Source organism: Peromyscus eremicus, chromosome 8a (assembly GCF_949786415.1).
Source record: "Peromyscus eremicus chromosome 8a, PerEre_H2_v1, whole genome shotgun sequence".
Lineage (NCBI taxonomy): Eukaryota > Metazoa > Chordata > Mammalia > Rodentia > Cricetidae > Peromyscus > Peromyscus eremicus.
In genome coordinates this window covers 47,339,860-47,353,437 of record NC_081423.1, presented here as the reverse complement: position 1 = coordinate 47,353,437, position 13,578 = coordinate 47,339,860, and the positions used below count along the sequence as shown (strand labels likewise).

The 13,578-nt window shown below is 45.9% G+C and overlaps 1 protein-coding gene across 1 annotated transcript in view; it reads left to right on the top strand.

Annotated features, from left to right (window-relative positions):
* Positions 1–13,578, top strand: part of LOC131917216 (protoheme IX farnesyltransferase, mitochondrial) — a 117,795-nt gene that overhangs the window by 21,469 nt on the left and 82,748 nt on the right. The window contains exon 4 of the mRNA XM_059270915.1: positions 10,474–10,598. Within this exon, the coding sequence (XP_059126898.1) occupies positions 10,474–10,598 (125 nt within the window). The remainder of the gene's footprint in view (positions 1–10,473; positions 10,599–13,578) is intronic.

Here is a 13,578-nt window from a genome sequence, read left to right as displayed (position 1 = left end):
AGTAAACTGGGATGTCAGGAATACAAAGAAAAGTTCTGTTGTGTGGCCACTGACTTTATAAAGACAGAGGTGTAGTTTGGTCCATAGTTATCTTCTGAGAGACTTCATTCTGGGTAGGAGAGGCTGGCCCAGTCTCTCACCTGGACCTCTTGAACATACACCCCACCTTCCTCCCTGTAGGCTGGGCAGCCCTTCTGTTCTTTATAGGGTTCTTGGTGTTACACAGTGAAGCTCTCTTACCAGTGTGTGAAGTGTGTGGTGGGATGACTTGTAGAATGTTCTCTAGATTGAACCTTTCTGACCATCACCTTTCACTTGGCTAGTGTCTAGTGCCTTGCACACAAGGCAGTGACCAGGAACTACTAGCCGTTCAATAGTGAAAGAAAGTGTCGTAATGGATTCTGTTCCGCCATTTGGGTCACAGCTCACCTTTTAATGACAAATAATCTATAATAAGATTACAGTGCTTAGTGGTAGACCCTTTCTGGTAGGTGACTTTGTTGTGCAGACATCACAGTGTTAATTATACACATCAGAGTGGGCACAGTGTCACTAGGTGATAGCATCTTGTGGGCCTACCATTGCACATGTGATCTGTTTTTGTCTGAGGTCTATAATGTGGTCCATGGCTGTCTTTTACTGTACTGTAGTGGTTTAGTGCTTAGGGGCAGGTAAGGAACACTGTGTCTAACCAAGTGATCTTAGGCTGCTGTGTTTCTTGGCCCTTAGTTTGCTGCTGCTGGCACTGTGTCCCAGTCTATCTATAGTCTGACACTTTTTTCTTTTCTACTCAGTGTATCTCTTGAGTATTGAGGATGTCCCACTTCGTTCCTCTTAAATGTTCATCACATTTGTGAAAACTCTGCCCTTTGAGCTCACAGAATCCTCAGACCTTGATTTGTTCTAAATGATGATTATTCTTCAGTTAAGAATCCTCTTTTTCACTTGGTAAGTAATAACCATAAATATTACCAATGAATCCCATTAGGCTTGGCCAGCAACTGTTGGTATCCAGGTTTACTTAAAGACAGTTGTCCATGAGGGCATTCTCCAAGCGTTCGTCATCAGCATGCTGGAGATTTCTCGTTGGAAAGCCGTGCCGGCTGCTTAGAGTGATGATGCAGTTAGTTAGCGTCGCGGCATCATTGCTGCCGCTTCATCACGAGGAGTGAATGACAGTTGCTTAGCTAGAGTCCTGAAACGGCCAAGTGTGTGTGGAGCTAGAGCTGGAGAGAAAGAGCCCCGAGCCGGTGCTGAGGCGGTCGTCAGATGGAGGGAAGAAGTACTCAGTCCTGTCCGGTGCTGAGGCGGTCGTCAGATGGAGGGAAGAAGTACTCAGTCCTGTCCGGTGCTGAGGCGGTCGTCAGATGGAGGGAAGAAGTACTCAGTCCTGTCCGGTGCTGAGGCGGTCGTCAGATGGAGGGAAGAAGTACTCAGTCCTGTCCTGTCCGGTAGAGGGAAGATACTCCTTTTCACTGCTTGGCTCTGGGTGGTCACACTGACCAGTTAGAAGTGTCACTGTTTTAGTGGAACCTGCCTGGCTAACAATTCCCTCTTGCCAAACTCTTTGGGAGCCATGCCTCCTCTTGTCTGAAGTTTAACCTTCATGCCTGAGCTTTGGCTTTAGAGGGTCATTTTATGAAAAGGTTGTTAAGTATCTGACCATGACATCTCAAAGGAAAAGAAGAAAGTTGCAAAGTTATTGAGTATAGGAAATATATTGTGAAAAACAGTTCTTTATTGAAAAGAGAGGGAAAAAAGCCTACGAATCGGGTATCAAAGCAGGAAAGGCCTCAGGTTCAAAGGAAAACGGTAATTGAAAGAATTATCTGGGCGGTCTCACTTGTTGGTGGCATTAGCTTAGTGTATAAACAGCTCTTGCTTATATTTTCATGAGGGCTGAGGGATACTTGATTGCCCTTTACAGAATGCTAAATCTAAATGCAAACCAAATGCTCCTTGGTGAATTGCCTTGGTAACCATACTGAAACATTTCATCCCGCAGCATATTACTCAGTACATTTGAAGGTAAGAGGTTTAATTTGGTCCTAGGTCTTTCAGACCAGACGTAGTCATTAAGTATATAGGAGAGGAAAAGGGGTCGGGGGAGACCTACTAAGTTCTGCAGCTGTTATTTTAAGTCTCTGAGGAACATTTTTTCTTTTCACCCAAAGTGATGTAGATAATTCGTTACTTCTGATTGATACCCTGTCTCTTATCAGTTGACTTCTCATCAAGATTTAACAATATCCCTAAGAATTATTACCCCTTTGATATAGATGCTGATGAGAAGACTGTTCCAGGAAGTTCAAAGAAGGCTGCCAGCCGGGAAGCCTAAAATCCTCACTTAAATTAGAAAGTCAACCAGTTGAAGCACAGGGTGTTAGTAGAAACAAAGACAGACATGGCTGTGGAAAGAACAGCTACTTAGTAAAAGACACAGTCTCACTAGCAAACCAGAAGAGACAACCTCCTGCCTCTGAATTAAGTTCTATCACAGTGAACTACCCAAACATCATACCATTGCCCAGGGACACACACACAAACTCATTAGCTGCCTGCTCTCAGCTTCTCCTTAAAGCACCTTCACGAGAACACAGCTTAGGTTTGTGGAGTTTGGCTTTTGACGTTGTACAGTGTCTACCATCAGTGACAATTAGATGTGTTAGATCTATGGGCAAGTTGAAGTCTGTAGAAAATGGCCAAGTGTCCTTTAGCTAATGGCTTTAATCTTCCTACCAGATAGTGGGTCAGAATCAGCAGTGGTCCAGAGTGGCTTGTCACCATTTGGCTTTTCACTTAATTCTTATCAGGAGGCAGAGCTTGTGTGGAATCAGTATGCAGATGACCGGGGTGGACTGTGAGCCTTGTGGTCCAGTTGACAGTCTGAGGAAGGGAAGGACATGCATTGGTTATGCATGTGTTCAGAGACCAGAGAGTCGCGGACTAGAAAGCCTCTAAACATTTTGATGAAATCTGAGTTTCTAAGGATACCTCTTGTATATCAGAAAAGGGAAAAGCTTCCCAGGGGTTAATAGCTCCTCTAGAAAATATCCTATGAGGCTGGAATTAGGGATGCTGGTAAAATCTGCCTCGAAAGTCTTGAAAGTGTCCGTTTCCAGTGACAGATCAAACTGCCTCTTCGCAGCTAACAGTGTGTGCATGGGGCTCCTGACATGCACTGCCAGTATTAGGGTTTCTCCTCCGTGGCCCTTTAAAACTCCTCACGTCAGTGGAATTTCTTGTGAACCCTCTAGAGGGAATGGGGTCTTAAAGCTTGACTGCCTGCTTATGATTTTGTAATGTGCTAGTCAAGTGTGTGGGTGTCTTCCCTTCATTTAGTGAGACTTCCATCTTTGTGAAAATGAATCTGTGGAGCACTTACTGGAGAATTTTCCATAAAGCAGAGAACTAAACATACGACCATATGATTCCTGCTGATCCCCCAATGGCTTCCATGGCTCCCTGTTTATAAAACCAACCGCTCCCACTCCCAGAGCTCCCTTTGCAGCCTGTGTAAAGCAGGCTTCTCCAGCCTTCCTGGTGTGGAAGGTGTCGCTGTATGGGAATATACGCATAAGTATTATATACAAATATCAATGAAGACATAGTTATTTCTAAGTGAAATCCGTGTACTCTTACACGGATAGATACACTTGAAGATGTGCGAAATGCCAGTTGTAAAAGAAAGAATTGGGGTTGTGCTTAGTAAGCATGTGAGGCCCTGGGTTCTGTTCCCAGACAGGAGAGACAGACAGAGACACAGAGACAGACAGAAAGAGAGAGAGAGACTGAGAATAAAATATAAGCGGAAGTCTTATTTCTTACCTTGTCTATGGGGTGGCCACATGCCACTATTGAAACCCAGTGGTTTTGGTGCTTGAATACATGTGAAGACACTTTGACTTTGGCATTGTAAATTGTTTACCCTGTTTCTTTACTCCCATCCCGTAAGCAGAGTTTGGCTGGTGTGCTTCCTTCGGTCCCTTTACATGATGCTTTAGTATGTGAAGTCCAAGCTAAGAGGCCTGAGGAGTGCTGCTCTGGAATTCTAGGGAGCTCATTTTAATAGTTACCAAAGCACCACTTAATTAAGCCCTTGATATTCACTGTCATTGTGCTGAGTGCTTTTGATGAAGTGAAACCCTTTGTGCCTCCACAAAGTGTCCTCAGCATCAACAGTAACAGGAGTCCGAGCTTGGTTGGTTACCACGGATACTTCGCTGAGAGGAGGAGACTGGGGCACGGTTACTTGTGCATAATTGGAGCTTTGTACCAGGAAAGTAGAAATGACCCAGTATTGTTGCAGAGACAGAAGCTGCATCGATAGGTAGGGGTGTCAGGGAGGTTGCTGTGGACGGGATGTGTGAGGCCACAGTAGCATAGCTCTCAGAGCCCCAAGGGGTCAGTCGGGGAGAAGTTAGCTTTTTGTCACCCGATTTGGGGTAGCATTCTCCCGAGAGAGGTTAGACTAATTGACTCCCTTTTAACTTCTAACATTTTCTAATTTCCCATCGTAACGTTTTGTCGTTCTTTGAGCTCAGGAGCTTTGTTTCTCTGCTGTACTCTAACTGCTCACACTGCAGTAATGAAACCCTGAGAGCTGTGTACATGGCTGCCACCTGGCCCAGACTTCTGAGTCTCCCACCTTGCAGGCTTCAGTGGCCTGTAAGGGATCCCCGAGTGCATTGCCCTCTGCTCTCTGCTGCTGCTGCGCTAAGCACTGGCTTTGCCACATCTTTACAGCTCGAGACAGAGTTATTATTTCACCATTTTTCTAAGTGGGATCCGTTCAGACCTCATGTGGTAGATTCTCTGCCAGGGTCTCCGTGGGCTGAAATCAGGGTGTCTGTCAGTCGGGACCATCATCTTCATTTGGAGCTCAGGGTCCAAGCCCAGTGGTTGTTGGTAGAACATCCTCCAGCTTGTACCAGTCTTTTTCATTCCTCGAAGTCACCTGGGAGGCTTCAGCAGGTGGCTCTCAGGGGCAAGTTGGAGCAAGATGTTTGTTTTCTGAGGCCAGTCAGGGTGTGCTTGTGAGTCTAACAAGATCAAGCATTTTGAATGTTATAGGGAATAGAAATTGAAACTCTCCCCTGGAGGAGGCAGGCAGACAAATGAACCTGTGAGTGATGAGCCTAGAAACAGGATGCCCAGGCCACATTTAGGCTAGTCTGGTGACTGGTTCAGAACAGACTGACTCATGGGGGCTGTAGTTGGGCCTCAGTGGTGCCATGTATTCCGGGTGGTAGCAGAGTGGAGCTGCTGCTCACTCTTAAAGGGGAAGCATGGAGTTCTCTGGCTGACCACCCACTCCGGAGCAAGGCTGGGTCAAGCTCCAAGGAGCAGGGATATTACTCTCAGGCTCTGGCAGGCACTGGCTTGCAGTGCGGCACCCCTGGGCCTGGATTGAACAGGCCATGCTTGGTTGGAAGCATTGATTTTATGTTTATTTGTGAAGGGACAGAATCTGAGATTACCAAATAAAATATAATTTCAAGAGTTATTAATGAAAGAATATATTACATTCACTTTTAATGAGATCCTGGTGTTGCAAAATGATTCCATGTAATGAATCCCAGGAAATCAATGTGAAGTTTAATTGCAGCTGCGTTGTATAAGGACATTGCTCTGCTCAGTGTTGCTTGTACAATTAATCAACTCTCTATTCCTTTTTCCTTCAATTAATTGCTTTGATGAAGTCAGTAAATGCATTCTTTGTTGGCTTGTGATCCTTTCTAGGAAGGTCTTAAAAATCCCAAATTCTGCCACAATAATGAGTGGTTGCTGTCATTTTTCTGTGTGCTAGCATTTATAATTTGTACATTCTAAACTTAAGCCCATTCTCTAAACTTATCATTGTTACTTTTTTTTTAAAACCTTTCCCATTTCCTTTGTTAGTGGTTTTTTTTTTTTTTTTTTTTTTTTCCAAACCATTTTCTATGTCTTCTCAGCTTATTGGCTAGACCTGTGGGTCAGAAATCTGAAATTTTTTCTGTGGTTTCCCACCCAGTCAAATAGTGGGATGAATGAAAAAGACTATGATACTTCTTTCTCTGATTAAGTTTTCTTTTTTTTTCTCTCCCTCTCTCTCTCTGTCTCTCTCTCTCTCTCTCTCTCTCTCTCTTTTTTTTTTTTTTTTTTTGGTTTGTTTGTTTGTTTCAGGACAGGGTTTCCCTGTGTAACCTTTGCTGTTCTGGAACTCGCTCTGTAGACCAGGCTGGCCTTGAACTCAGAAATCCATCTGCCTCTGCCTCCTGAGTGCCGGGATTGAAGTTGTGTGCCACCACCGCCCTCTGAAGTTTTCTTCTAATTGTCTACCCTTTCAGCTTAGGCTGTCTTCAGGCTTTTTTTTGGTTTTGAGACTTTATTGGTTATAGCACTTTGTCAGTCATCGCGATGGTAACTAACTTACGTTGTTGTTTCGTTTTGAGACAGGGGCTTCCTTTAGTCCAGACTGACTACTAACTAACTTTGGTTCTCTTGCCTCAGCCTCCCAAATGCTGGGATTCCAGTCTTGTGCTACCATGCACAATATAAAAGGTTGTACTGTACATTTACGGATTCCTAAATTTCTTCTGTTTTTGGTGTTTCTAGAGTTTATTAGTTGTATGTTGATAACGTTCTAATGGATTTTCATTTAACTACTCTTGTTTGTGAGTAGTTTATTTTTGGTTTAAAGTTTAAGCCTTACACCAAAGTCGAGTCACCAGTTATGTTGACTGACTGACTCTGTGGATGAAAGCAGTCTACTAGTTTGATTGTAAGAGAGGAAACCTATGGTCCTTCGGTTTTTCTTCTCCCAAATCTTCGCCGTGATATCATGAACGTTTTGTCCTGTTTGGTGGAAATCTTCTCATGTAACTAGCCTGGGTTTTCAAGGTTGTCTTGGTTCTTGATGTCCCTTTGGTTGTGCAGTATGCAAGGAGCCACCTGACCTAGAGATCTGTCAACTTGTGCAAAACTAGGTGACTCTAACAAAAGCTGACATTCCACGAAGCTCTGCAGTTTGTGGTGTGATAACTGAAGGAGGGGAGTGCTGCCTGGAGGGGGAGGGGAGTTGGGGGGAGGGGCTACTGTTGGAGTAGCCTGTGGGGAGCCCTGTTCTTACCTCTGAGATGTCAGCCTTCTTGAATGTGCTCAGGAGGCCAGAGGCTGACTCTTCCCTCTTAGTGCATGGGTGAAATGGCCCCACAGCGACTGTTTTCAAGGCCTGGAATCACCATGGAGAGTTGTCTTTGGAACATAAGTCGTTACAGAACCAGAGCGAAAACCTTCTTCCAAAGTATTTCCTTTGAAGTCAGTGTTCTATGAGTACTGAGCCTCCTGCACTGTTCAGGTGCGGCCAGGTGCCAGCTGCTGCCACCACCTCATGTGCTATATCTGGGGGACAGCTGGGGGAGCAGGTAGGCTGTCCCCATGTGCCTCTGATGTCTGACCAGCCAGCCTTCTTTGTTCCTTCATCTCCTGACCTACTTTTCTTCCTGCAGCCCGTATCTAGCCCTGCACCCTCACCCCTGCCTTCGCTCCTTTGCGGCTCCCTCACCCCTGCCCTCGCTCCTTTGCAACTCCCTCACCCCTGCCTTTGCTCCTTTGTGGCACCCTCACCCCTTCTCCCCCCCATCCTTTGCAGCTCCCTCACCCCTGCCCTCGCTCCTTTGCGGCTCCCTCACCCCTGCTCTCACTCCTTTGTGGCACCCTCACCCCTTCTCCCCCCCCATCCTTTGTGGCTCCCTCACCCCTGCCCTCACTCCTTTGCGCCCTCACCCCTGCCCTCCTCCTTTGCCGCCTAGTCCTCTGCCTGTCTCCTCTGCTCTGGTGGGAGCTCCCATGGGAGCCTAAGTGCTCACTGCATTTGCACCCGTGATGTCGAAGGAAGGGCCTCTTGCCCAAGAAGCATGCTGCTAGAGACTCTTACTCAGAGGGCAGTGTAGTCGGATTTTCAGTGTCCTTCAAAAGCCCTGCATTCCCAGGCTTCCCACCACAGTCGTGCTGTCGGAGGTAGTGAACATGAAGAGGCAGGATCTAGTGGGGGATTCTTTGGGCCTTTGTGTTTATGCCCCCGAAGGAACTTGTGGGAACACAGCTCCTTCATCTGTCTTCCTTGTATTCTGGCCATGAGTTGCAGTCTCGAGCCCCAGAGCAGTGGGAAACTGATCATGGACTGAAATCTCCATGATTATGAGGGTAAATGAACCTTTTCTTAAGTTGATTATCTCAAGTACTGACTAATGTCGACAGTATTCCTACACATGCACCAGTTTCACCTTTCAAGTTGACATGGAGCACAGCTAAAGAAAATGAGAAATCCTAGAAACCAGGCTGAGGGGATATTTGCTGCATGAGCACAGGAGGTTCTGAGCTTGGATCCCCGGCACCGTGAAAAAGGTTGTGAAGGTGCATGCCTGCCTGAGGTCCTCGCGCTGGGGAGGAAGAGACAGGAAGACCATGGCTTCCTTGCTAGCTGAATGGTGAGCCCCAAGTCAAATGAGAAAGCCTAGCTCAGGAAAAGGGCGGGGGAGGGGGAGAGAGAGCAATTGGGAAGGTAAGGAAGACTGCCTGTGGCTGACATATGCACATGTACCTCAGCATGTTCCCTCAAGTTCCTTCATGTTTTTTAGCGTTGGACACTGCTAAAAAAACATGAAGCACATTGTCCATGGAGAGCACACAGCACTCCCATCCCCCTGCAGTGTTGCACACCCATCACACTCCCCTTCTCCATTCCCTCCCAAAGGCTAGTGCAGTAGAGCACACAGCATTCCCATCCCCCTGCTGTGTTGCACACCCATCACTCTCCTCCATTCCCTCCCAAAGGCTAGTGCAGTAGAGCACACAGCATTCCCGTCTCCCTGTTGTGTTGCACACCCATCACACTCTCCTCCATTCCCTCCCAAAGGCTAGTGCAGTAGAGCACACAGCATTCCCGTCTCCCTGTTGTGTTGCACACCCATCACACTCTCCTCCATTCCCTCCCAAAGGCTAGTGCAGTAGAGCACACAGCATTCCCATCTCCCTGCTGTGTTACACACCCATCACTTTCCCCTTCTCCATTCCCTCCCAAAGGCTAGTGCAGTAGAACACACAGCATTCCTGTCTCCCTGCTGTGTTGCACACCCATCACACTCTCTTTCTCCATTCTCCCCCAAAGGCTAGTGCAGTGCTGTCTTGAAGCTCTCCTGACTGTCTCATAAATGCGGAAGGATTTTCTGGGGAATTCTTACTGCTCACCTCCGTGTCCCTCATAGACTCTGTTTCACCCTATCAGCTTCTGTAAACCCAAAAAAGGAGACACCAGGGCTCCCCAGGGGCAGCAGCCTCAGCGTTAGCGTGAGTTATGTGGCTTTGTTTTGCACCCCGTTGGTGGCTGTGATGCTACCACCATCTTCCTCTATTCTGGTGGTTCTCAACCTTCTCATTGCTGTGACTCTTTAATGCAGTTCCTCATGTTGTGGTGACCCCTAACCATAAAATTACATCATTGCCACTTCATAACTGTAATTTTGCTGCTGTTACAAATCGTACTGTAAATATCTGTGTTTTCCGATGCTCTTAGGCGACCATGTGAAAGGGGTGTTCGACACCCCCCACCCCCTACCCCCACCCCCACTCCCTGCCAAGGAGTCGTGGTCCACAGGTTGAGAACCACGTTCTATTCCATTCTGGCCCCAGGAACTTCCTCTGTTCAGGAAGGCCTCCATTACTGTTATCTGGAGTTGACTGTAGAGTTCAAGCCCTCTCTGTTAGCTGCTAGCAGTTGTTGTTCAGTTACTAAAGGTGTCCTGTGTCTCTCCCTGCACTCAGAACACTGAGCGCAGCTTTATCTGTAATAGTTGCCAGCATTGGCACAGTATTGCTCACAAATTGGTAGTCCATAAATATTTGTTGAATGAATAACTGAATGATGAATTTGGAAGACTTGTTTTATTTTCTTACCCCTGAATCTATGGAATTTAAAAGAAAATATTTTTATATAATCTATACGTATAATTTTAAAATCAGAAAAATTCAGATTTTTAAAAATTATTACATTTTGACTTGTGTGTGTGTGTGTGTGTGTGTGTGTGTGTGTGCATGCACATGTGTGCATATATGTGTGTGTATACATGTGTACCCTGGTGTGTATGTGGCTATCAGAGGACAACTTACAGGAGTTGGTTCTTTCCTGCCATGTGGGTCCTAAGGTTTGAATTCAGGTCATCGGGCTTGATGGCAGGAGCTTTTTCCCACGGAGCCATATGGCTGGCCTGGAATGTGGATTTTTTAGATGTTAGGACATCCACTGGAGTTTGTAGGATCGTCGTCAGGTATGTGTGGGAGACCACTCCTGTGCGCTGTGCCTTATTTTTAGATGTTAGGACACCCACTGGAGTTTGTAGGATCGTCGTCGGGTATGTGTGGGAGACCGCTCCTGTGCGCTGTGCCTTAGCCTGGAAAGCCCAGCTGACCAGCATGTCTGTTGCTGTGTTACAGCTCTCGTCGTGAGCACCACTTCAGCAGGCTTCGCACTGGCTCCAGGCCCCTTCGACTGGCCCTGCTTCCTGCTTACGTCCCTTGGAACGGGCCTCGCCTCCTGCGCTGCCAACTCCATCAACCAGGTCAGTTCTCCCTGAGCAGGTGATGCTGCTGCCACTTGCTGGCTGGCTGTGCCTTTGTGTGTGAAGAACTCCCCAGATCCTGTGCCCTGCTGGAGGAGCACCCTGAACCCACAGAGGAGATCTCTGTTTGGTTTGGTTTGATTTTTGAGGTTTTCAGTGTGCAACAGAGTGTGTCCTTGAAGCGGCTGGGATTCTTTGGGTTAAAAAGCATTGAAAACTGCCAGAACTTTGTGTTCTCTTTATTGCAGATACATTTCCTTGAGTTCATCATGGTTATATGCTGTCGATGTAGTTTTATTTCTTTTTATTTTACTTTTTATTTTATTTGTTTGTCTATGTTTTACAAGGTCTGGCTATGTCACTGAAGGGGGATTTAAACACACTATATAGGATCCTCCTACCACTGCCTTTCAAGTGCTAGGATTATAGCAATATGCCATTGTGCACAGCTTCTGCATTTTAAGCCACCACTGCGCAAAATACAAAATTTTAAATATTTAATGTTTGTTAGTTTAAAGTGTGTGTAGGTGTGTGTATCTGCACGCGACTATGTGCGTGTGAGTACAAGTGTCTAGGGAAGGCAAAGTCGTCACAGCTTGAGGAGCTAGGTACAGGTGGTTGTAATCTGCCTAACCTGGGTTCTAGGAACTGAACTCAGGTCCTCTGGAAGAGCAGCATATGCTCTTAACTTCTTAGCCATCTCTCCAGCCCCAGAATATTTTAAAGGAACATATCCAGCTTTAAAAAACAAACAAACAAAAAATCCAGTAGTTCAGCACTACTGTTTACTTGGTATGTACAGCCAGATTATATCATATAATTAATTGCTCACTATTTCTAATGGATCATTTTTCTTCTTGCTATTTTAAGCACCCAGATGATTCTCTGAAATAGTTTTTTCCTTTGCTTGGCCACTGTGGTGTGTCCTGACGTTGTGGTTTTTTCATAAGATACTATAGTGAAAAAGCCTTGGCTAAAACTGAAGGAAAACTGTCTCATCACCAGAACACCCAGGAGGAGTTGGCACAGTTTTCAAGTAGGAATCCAAGTTACCATCAGGAGCCAGCTTGAATGTTCATAGGACACCATGTAGAAGAAGCTAGTCTGTAAAATCTGGGGATGTAATTTGATAATGCTTAAAATCATGTGCTTCCATAGTGTATTGTCCGCTGTTTTGAGGATGTTATTTGTTTCAAATAAGGTTTCTTTTTATTGTTGCTTTTGAGACAGAGTCCTCACTCTGTATTCCTGCTAACCTGGAACCCACTGTGTAGACCTCACAGAAATCTGCTTGCCTCTGCTTCTGGAGTGCTTGGACTAAAGGCATGTGATACTACACACACTGGCCTGCTGTTTGTGACGAGAACAGTTTTGTAGCAAGGCCAGCGCTAGAGAGGCTGCAGTGGTTCTCAAAAAGAGAAGAACAGCCGGGCGGTGGTGGCGCACGCCTTTAATTCCAGCACTCAGGAGGCAGAGCCAGGCGGATCTCTGTGAGTTCGAGGCCAGCCTGGACTACCAAGTGAGTTCCAGGAAAGGTGCAAAGCTACACAGAGAAACTCTGTCTCAAAAAAAAAAAAAAAAAAAACCCAAAAAAAGAGAGAGAAGAACAAAAATGCCGTCTGTAGTGAGGGGCCCTTTGTGACACTTTCCCTAACATGGCTCCACTTGGAGTCCGTGTCTCCATGTGTTCTCATTGCCTGCGTGTATTAGCAGATCCAAGCTAAAAGGATAGGCCAGGGGTACCTGTCAGTTTCTAGCCTCCCTTTTGTAAATTAGGAGCTACACATATCCTTATTGTCTTCTGTTTTAATTATATAAATTAAAGAAATGTTTAATATAATTGTGTGAAAATGGAGGAAAATAAAAACAGCTAAAAGGTATCAGAATGTTTGTAAATTTCAGAATATTATAAAATATAAAAAGCTGTGAGCCAGTGAGATTCTGGCTCAGTGGATGAGGCTGCTAGCTGCCAGTCCTGGTGACCTGAGTTCAATCACCAAGACATACATGGTGGAAGGAGAGAACTGACTTCTGCACAGTCACTGAGGGACGTACACACTCGTAATTAAATGTAATTTTAAAAAATGTTACTCTGGGAGACACTTTCTCACCCACATTTCCTACCCCTTGCCCTCCAAAAATGTTAGCTCAAGGATTTAATTTTTTTTTTTTTTTTTTTAATGAATACACTCTCTTAGGGGTGGGGGAGATAGTTCAGTTGGTAAAGCGCTTGCGAGAGGATCCCCTGTGTTTGGTCCCCTGAACATGTGAAAAGAGCCAATTATGATGGCAGGCTTGTAATCCCGGTGCTAGGGCGGCAGAGACAGACAGATCCCTGGAACTAGGTGGCTGGCCAGCCTAGTCTATGTAGCAAGTTCCAGGCTGGTGAGCACCACCTGAGGTTGACCTCTGACTGCCATGAGTGTGCGTGTGCACACAAGAAAAACAACCCTTTTAGTCATCACGAGGGAGTGTCTGTAAGAAAGAGGGAATGGCGGCGGTCAGTTAGGCAGAAACTGTTAGGAACTGGGCCCCGCTGAGGTGTTAGAAGCTTTACAGGAGTGAAATTTAGCCTCTTGGACGACTTCCAGGTCCATCCCTGAGTATTTGCTACAAGGGATGGATTAGGTTCTATATGATTTTTAGGAACACCGAGGAAGGCCACCGAATTCATGACTGCTGCCAGCCCTCTCCAGTGCTGTGGTGGTGTGTGCTGGGTGAGCGTATGCCAACAGACAGGCTTCTTGTATCTGTTGTGAGCCCTCTTCCGTTTGTCTGGGATCCGGTTGCGTTTGGAAGCGTTGTAGTACTTAAAACTTCGTGGAGATTCTCGGCATTGTGCATTCTAGTGTTATCAGGGTTTTACCAGCTTCCCAAGCTGTAATATTTTTTTCAGTAGTGCAGTATTGGTGTCTTCTTTTTATTATTAGTAGGCAGTCTCATAAAGTGCAGAAACGAAGGCGTACAGGGCCATTTTACT